Source organism: Epinephelus moara, chromosome 9 (genome assembly GCF_006386435.1).
Source record: "Epinephelus moara isolate mb chromosome 9, YSFRI_EMoa_1.0, whole genome shotgun sequence".
Lineage (NCBI taxonomy): Eukaryota > Metazoa > Chordata > Actinopteri > Perciformes > Serranidae > Epinephelus > Epinephelus moara.
The window spans coordinates 35,496,985-35,504,415 of NC_065514.1; the positions used below are offsets into that span (position 1 = coordinate 35,496,985).

At 40.4% G+C, this 7,431-nt stretch overlaps 1 protein-coding gene across 6 annotated transcripts in view; it reads right to left on the reverse strand.

Moving 5' to 3' along the window:
- nek6 (NIMA-related kinase 6) overlaps positions 1-7,431 on the reverse strand; it is a 95,314-nt gene that overhangs the window by 65,532 nt on the left and 22,351 nt on the right. For 3 of the 6 annotated variants that reach the window (XM_050052694.1, XM_050052695.1, XM_050052697.1), the window contains 2 exons: positions 3,698-3,798; positions 1,976-2,116 (listed from right to left, as the gene is read on the reverse strand). In XM_050052694.1, the coding sequence (XP_049908651.1) occupies positions 1,976-2,116; positions 3,698-3,775 (219 nt within the window). In that variant the 5' untranslated portion in view covers positions 3,776-3,798. The remainder of the gene's footprint in view (positions 1-1,975; positions 2,117-3,697; positions 3,799-7,431) is intronic. The other 3 variants (XM_050052699.1, XM_050052698.1, XM_050052693.1) reach the window with 2 other exon arrangements.

A 7,431-nucleotide genomic window follows, 5' to 3' on the forward strand; every position in this document is an offset into this window, starting at 1 on the left:
GGATGGGGTCTAAGAGACACGTTGATGATTTAGATGAAGAAATCACTGCGGTCAATTCTTGAAGAGAAATTGGGGAGAAGCAATCTAAATATATATTAGGTTTTACAGCTGTGTTTGAGGTTAGATAGGTACTATCTGAGGACAGGAGGTCATGAATTTTGCCTCTAATAGTTAGAATTTTGTCATTAAAAAAGCTCATAAAATTCCTGCCCTGCTTATAATTGAAGTGCACAGCACTAAGAAAAGGTGTCTTTATGAAGACAGAGATGTTACAGTGATAAAGGGTGATACTAGGAGTCGTGACTGGGTCCAGCACGCTTCCTACATCCAGAAATAGCCCAGCAGTTGGTTGACTATCATCAGATTTTCAATCCAAACAGTTTAAAACCAAAATCGATCATGTCCGACACGGGACGTCAACTGACAAATATTTTAGGAGAATGGATAACACTCAGACTCAGACAACACTAGGTCATTCAAGCACAGGAAATTGAAGACACAGGTAGAGATGTGCTGCTGCCATCTTGGAACGGTATGAAAGACCTTCTGTGCGGAGTAGGCATGGACTTCCCCATGTCAACGTGGGTTTTTAGGTACTTCAGCTTCCTCCCACAGTCCAAAGACATGCAGGTTAGGTTAATTGGTTACCCTAAATTGCCAGTAGGTGTGAATGTGAGCTTGAATGGTTGTCTGTCTCTATATATCAGCCTGCGATAGTCTGGCGATCTGTCCAGTGTGTACCCCGCTTCTCGCCCAATGTCAGCTGGGATAGGCTCCAGCACCCCCGCGACCCCCAACGGGATAAGTGGTTACGGAAAAATAAATGAATTCTTAACCAAACACATATTTTGTAATGTCACATTGACCTTGACCTTTGACCTGCAAGCACATTCTTATTACTTCAGTCCAAGTGGACGTTTGTGTCAAATTTGAAGAAATTCCCTTTAAGTGTTCTTGAGATATCGCGTTCACGAGAATGAGACAGATGCAAGTTCACACTGACCTTGACCTTTGACCACCAAAAACTAATCAGTTCATCCTTTAAGCCCAAGTCAACATTTGCGCCAAATGTGAAGAAATTGCATTTACGAGAAAGAGACACACAAGGTCACAGTGACCTTGACCTCTGCCCAACAAAACTAATCAAGTCATCATTGAGTCCAAGTAGACATTTGTGCCAAATCTGAAGAAATTCCTTTTGGGTGTTCTTAAGATATCCTGTTCACTAGGTTGGGACTTACATACATATCTACAGACGGACAACCCGAAAACATAATGCCTCCAGCTTCCAGCCACAGGTATCGCTACCTGTGAAAGCATGGATGCTTCACACATTGAAGATCTATTCAATCAGCACAGTTTCAAGGTGGACACCAAAGATGTGTGTCACCAATTCAGTATCTGACCAAATGTGTCCCCTTCTATTCCTGAGATGGCCAGAAAAGTGTTTAATAAAGAACATTATGATGTCACAGTGAAGTTGACCTTTAACCTTCTGGGTATAAAATGTTATCATTTAATTGTTTTATCCTTGTAGACTTTTTTTGTGAAATGTTGTCATAATTAGCATGCATGAATTATTGAGTCTTGGCCCAAAACATGTTTTGTGAAGAAATTCCCTAAGGGTGAGAGAGAATTAAACGGACACAAAGTCACAGTGAACTTGACCTTTGACCACCAAAATCTAATCAGTTCATCACTCATTTCAAGTAGATTTGTGTACCAAATAAGAAATTCCCTAGTTCTTATTGAACAAAGTCACAGTGACCTTGACCTTTGACCTACGACCACCAAATTCTAATCATTTCATCCTTGAGTCCAAGTGGGCATGATGATGATACATAAATCAAATACAATATTAAATTGGCCAAATAATAAAACCACATGCACTATGCTAACAATCTTGACAAGTGTATCTGTATGAATTTAGAATAAGGTTATGAATCAGTATCAGACACACTGCTGTGTACAGTACCTGGACTTTCTTGAGTGCAACCAGCTGTCCCTCCAGCAGGTATGTGGCTTTATAGACCTCACTGAACTGGCCCCGACCAATCTTCTTCTCTATGCGGAGGTTTGCCAGAGTGCAGCAGTATCTACAGCCTGGCACATTTTTCTGTACAAGAAAACACCGTATTAAAAGGTTTATTGATGTATTGCACCTCTAAATCTCACTAATAAACATGTTTTATCTTGTGGTTGTAATTGTGTGGGTGTTATGTGATAAACTATTTCTTGGCTGGGAGCACTGACTTCCTGAAGTCTCTCTTGGTTGTTTGGTAACCTCACAGTGAATGATAAGGATATGATTCCAGGAAGTTACTGCACCAGGTCAAGACATAGGCCAGCATCCCGTAAAACAACTTGCCATTATGAACTTGTGGACCCTCCGGTCTGTGTGGGTTCATGAGAGGAAACAATATATATCATATGAACATATTTCTCCTCTATTAGTGTTGTTTAGCACATGTATAAGATGTGACTTTATCATCGTAGTAGGCTATTTGTCCATCCTCCACTGTGATTGAACAGCCAAAGTGACAGTGAAAAGCATGGCATTTTTACCTAAAATTGAACATTTTTTCAACTCTCTACACTCAAAAAAACCCCAAAACACCCAACAGGCAGCACTCAGCACAGAATTCACTCCCAGTGCCTTGTTGCACTGCCGCTGTTTGTAGCACATCGTAAATACACAAAGCATTAAGCGCTTTAGTGGACACGGCCCCTTACTCACAGCAAGTAATAGAAGAAGCATATTCACCAAAATGTCGAACCATTCCTTTTAAGTCTTTTTATGTTGGATTAGGGCCTGTGTCCACAGGGATTTTTTTTTCTGAGCCCAGCAAACTTTTTCTTTAAATTGTTGCCAGTAAGGAGAAAGCTTATGCAGCTGCATTCAAAAAAGCAGCAGGAGCACTTTTTTCAGAGCACTCCTGCTTTTTTTTTTTTTGCGTGGCCGCTCTGAGCACTTCTAGTTCTAGTTTCTAAGAAAACCTCTTGACTTTTCAGAAAGGTGCTGGTGTCGCCACTGTAGCTCTTTAAGCTAATGTCTATCCCGAGCTGTATGTAAATACAAAGACAGAAAGCCCATTTGTGGGAGCAGATTGGTGGGACACTGACTGTTGCTGCTGAGTGGTAAGCTTGTTGTTAACTGTGTAGTCAACCTTCTACTGACGTAGCATTACGTTACCTACCTAGCTAATATTAATGCTAAGATACTGTTGTCATAGAAACAAAACCTATGTGAAGAACGTCAATAAAAATGCGCACACTGGGTTGACACACTCCCCGGCACCGTGCCACAGCTTTTCTGCCACAGAAAAACACTATGTGGATGTAGGCCCTTAAGCCTCATATAAACTATCAAACAATCAGCCTTGTGCTTCATACTGTCCATTTCCATATAATGTATGATTACAATAAGTGTAAGCACTGGTCTGCCCATCACTCAGCACAGTATATGCTGACTTGTTATCTTGTTCGTTTAGCTTTAGTCAAATACATGGGTTTTAGCCATAAATCTGGATTGTCAGACTTTATAGAGTGGGAAGCTAACTGACAGTATCAGTTGTGTCAACATGCACATTATGAAACTTGGATAATATGATCACATGTTTTAGACCAAGAAACATTTCTCTTTTATCTATCAAAGTACTTATAATCTGACTCATAATACACTGGTTAAATGCCCTACCTGATCATCCTTATCTGGTATTTTGTAGAGATTGTTGTGGTTGTCTAAGGTGGGCTGGTTGTTGTTCTGTGCCTCCATGCTAGCAGCACACCCACCTTCTGCTGTAACACAGAAAATGCATGTTCATTGACAGCATAAAAAAACACTACAGTTGTGATGAGATGCAGATGAGAGATGAAAGGAAGGTGACCTGCCTGCAGGCTGCATGTGACCCATGTGTTATACTGTCTGAATACAGCAGTAAGCACTTGCGATACCTAATTTGTTCTCTGTGTCAGTAGATATCATCAGTGTCTCTTGTTAGTCTTTCATACTGACAATGCGCATGTAACTCTGTGTGTGCGTGTGTGTGTGTGTGTGTGTGTGTGTGTGTGTGTTTGGTAATTCGGTAATAGGGTAAAGGAATATGTATGAGCTGACATTTGCAGTATTACTGTAAGTAAGTAAAATTTTATTTATATAGCAACTTTCAAAATCTACGTTAAAGAGTGCTGTACAAAAGGAGAAAGGCAACAGTACAAAGTATGAGTACAACAATAACATTACAACTGGAGAAAATGGCACCAAAAAAACCCATAACAAAACAAACTAGAATTTCTGCCCCGTGGTCGGAGGGCTGGGTGATATGGACAAAAAATCATATCTGGGTATTTTCGGGCTGAGTCGGGATGCAAGATATATATCTCGGTATTTTCTACATGTTCAGTTTCAAGTCAAAGCCACATTTGAGATGTCAGAAGCACTTTTATAAAAACCGACTTTGATCTAAATAAAATGCAAAGACAGGGATTTTTTTCCTGTTTGAAAATATACAGCTGTATACATCAGGAGAAAAGGGTGATTTTGGACCACGACTATGCTCCGGATGTCCTCAGGAAGCGCCGGGAATACGCCGAGGCAAAGAGAGTGTTGCGGGAGAAAAAGCTACGTTTTCAAACACCTTTCCCGGCGAGACTGAGGGTTTTCTACGAGGGGGAGACGTGTGTGTACAACTCGGCAGCAGAAGCCACGAAGGACATGGCGAGGCAAGGTCTCCCGGTGATGGTACTCAAGCCTCCAGCGAGCTGGTCGGACAGGATTAAGTCTTTGATGTGGCACTCCGCCCGGGCGCCGAAAGGAGGAGAAAAACCTGCCGAAACTCAGCGACCGGGATATAAGAAAAAACTGGACGCTTTCAGGAGAGAGTGACATGCGGGCATGCTTGGTTTAAAAGCTGGAAATTCACTACACCCATGTAACATTACCTTTTGATTTGTGTAATACATCCCCAGGTGGGATAAAAACTGAAACTTTCTGTTCGTAGTGAAACATACAGCGAGGCAATGATGTACTGACCTTTCCCTCAGGACTTTATAATGTCACTATTATTTATGGCTCATCTGATCTGGACTTGAAGGAGTGAGTGAAAGCATGTACCAGGTCAGAGCTGTTAGGGAGGGCCCTCCACAACCAGAGCGGTGTGGAAATTATCCCTCCGAGCCGTCACATCATCTCGGCTCCTATAAGGTCACAAAGACGACCTCATTACAAGGGACTTACTACTTTACAGTTGTAACACTAAAACTGTTCATGTTTTATCGTTCTGTTTTGTTCGTGTTCTTTAAAAGTTTGAGTAGCAAAAGGGGAAGATTGTGGAGGAAAATGACTCACAAGTTCAAGATTACATGGAGGAAAAGAAAGCTTCAATTAGCTTAGTGACCTACAATGTGAAAGGGGTCCTCAATCCGATAAAAAGGAGTAAAATTTTAGGTAAAATGAGAAAGGATAAAGCAGGAATAGTATATTTACAAGAAACTCATTTATCTGAACAAGAACATGCCAAACTTTGTAGGCAGGGCCTGCAAGTTTTTTCATCGTCATATAAGTTAGGACGTAGGAGAGGTGTGGCAACATTAATATCTGGTAAGATTGTTTTTGAAAAATTATCAGAATTTAAAGGTAAGGAGGGAAGATATAATATGGTTATTGGAAGATTGGAAGGAATTGAACACATGAATACTGTGTAATATCTTTTTAACTCACGTAAAATGGGAACGGCATTGCACTCGGTGGGAGCAGTGATGCTGCGCTTTGGACTGAAGGATGGCTGGCAGGTCAGGAGTAAACTTGGTGGTTGAGATGGCTGTTGGTCATTTTGGTTCTCAGTCTGCTTTTGTTTAGCATTAACAGAGAAAATGTTTGCTTACATATGTATGTTGAGCCAAACAGATTGCCACTTTTGCGTGGCATCTCATCAGAGGAAACTTTTCCTTTTCCAAGCTTCGGTAGAAGTCGGGGAGGGAGAGAAGCTGATGTTGATTCACACAAGTTTCAAATGTGTGCCATATTCCATTATATTTCTAGAATTGTCTGCGGGCCAATTAAAAATGGACTGCAGGCCGCAGTTGGCCCACGGGCCGTAGTTTGGACACCCCTGCCTCACACCCATTACAGTGTTTCCCCTACCATTATATTAGGGCTTTAGACTTTTTAAGTGTGTTGGAGAACTTCTGCAAATGCAGTGTTTGAGTTTGAGTTCCAAAATTGTTTTACTGAAGTGAATGATTTCATAAAAGTTACTATGCATCATTTGTTTAAAAGATATCATAATAACCCATTTTTAGGTGGTGTTTTGCCAATCTGCTTTTCAGGTCATTTGGAATAAAAAACAAAAAATGTTTCAGATTTATTAGTTTAATAAATGTTGACTTCCAGTGTGTCTATAATTATTTATTTACATATTAGGCAATATATTTTCTAGAGATTTCAGCCCATATACATAAAGACATATAGAGCATGTGTCCAGTATGTACCAAAGCAACAGCAGTAGCAGCCTCATCGTCATTCAACCATTCATCAAAACTAAGTCCGAACAAATTCACAAAGAAATGATCCCATTTGTAGCAGTTCTTTAGCCTTCTTTTGCTTCAACTCTGGCAGTTACAACTTTGCCATGGAAAGTTGGGAAAAAAAGGCAATAAATCGTAATATAGGGACCTACTGCAATATATTTTATCACAATACTCAGCTTATCACAATATCGTATTGTGACCTATGTATTTTGATAATATCATATTTTGGGTCCTGTGGCGATTCCCACCCCTCACTAATACAGTATAACAGCACTTTTTAACTTTACGTATCATTCCGCTTTACAGGTGTTCTAGAGTGTTTGTGTTTTTGTGTGTTTGTGTCGCAAAGATGGACATATTTCTAGAAATAACATTTCATTTAAACTATGAATGGTCGTCAGATGAGGACGAAGTGAAGGAGAGAAGCCTGGGAAAGTGAACACTATAAGGCAAACAACATGGGCTTGGAACTACTTTCACACTTGGTTAAATCTAAAAAAAAAACTAAAAAAAAACATTGACATTCAGTCTGTTGAGAAGACCTTGCTGGGTACAGTTTTGAGGCAGTTTTATGGATCCATCGGGAAAACTAAAGAGGAGCTCTACAGCATTAGCAGCCACCTCGGTCTTCGGGCTTGTTTAAATCATTACATCAAGAGCCTCCGGTCAGCCATTCATGGAATTTTATGCAGGACCCGGAATTCATATCAGCTAATTATGTTTTCAAAGGTGTAGTCAGGGGGCCAAAACTGATATTGTAACTTATGTGGACACCTCAGGGTACAAGCTGACAACCTATCCAGTGTCAATAATTGACCCCTCAACATGTATTCTAGCCAGGTTGTCAGCTTAGGAAATGATTTTTTTGTTCATTTCATGACTGTTTTCTAAAGGTGGTAAAAT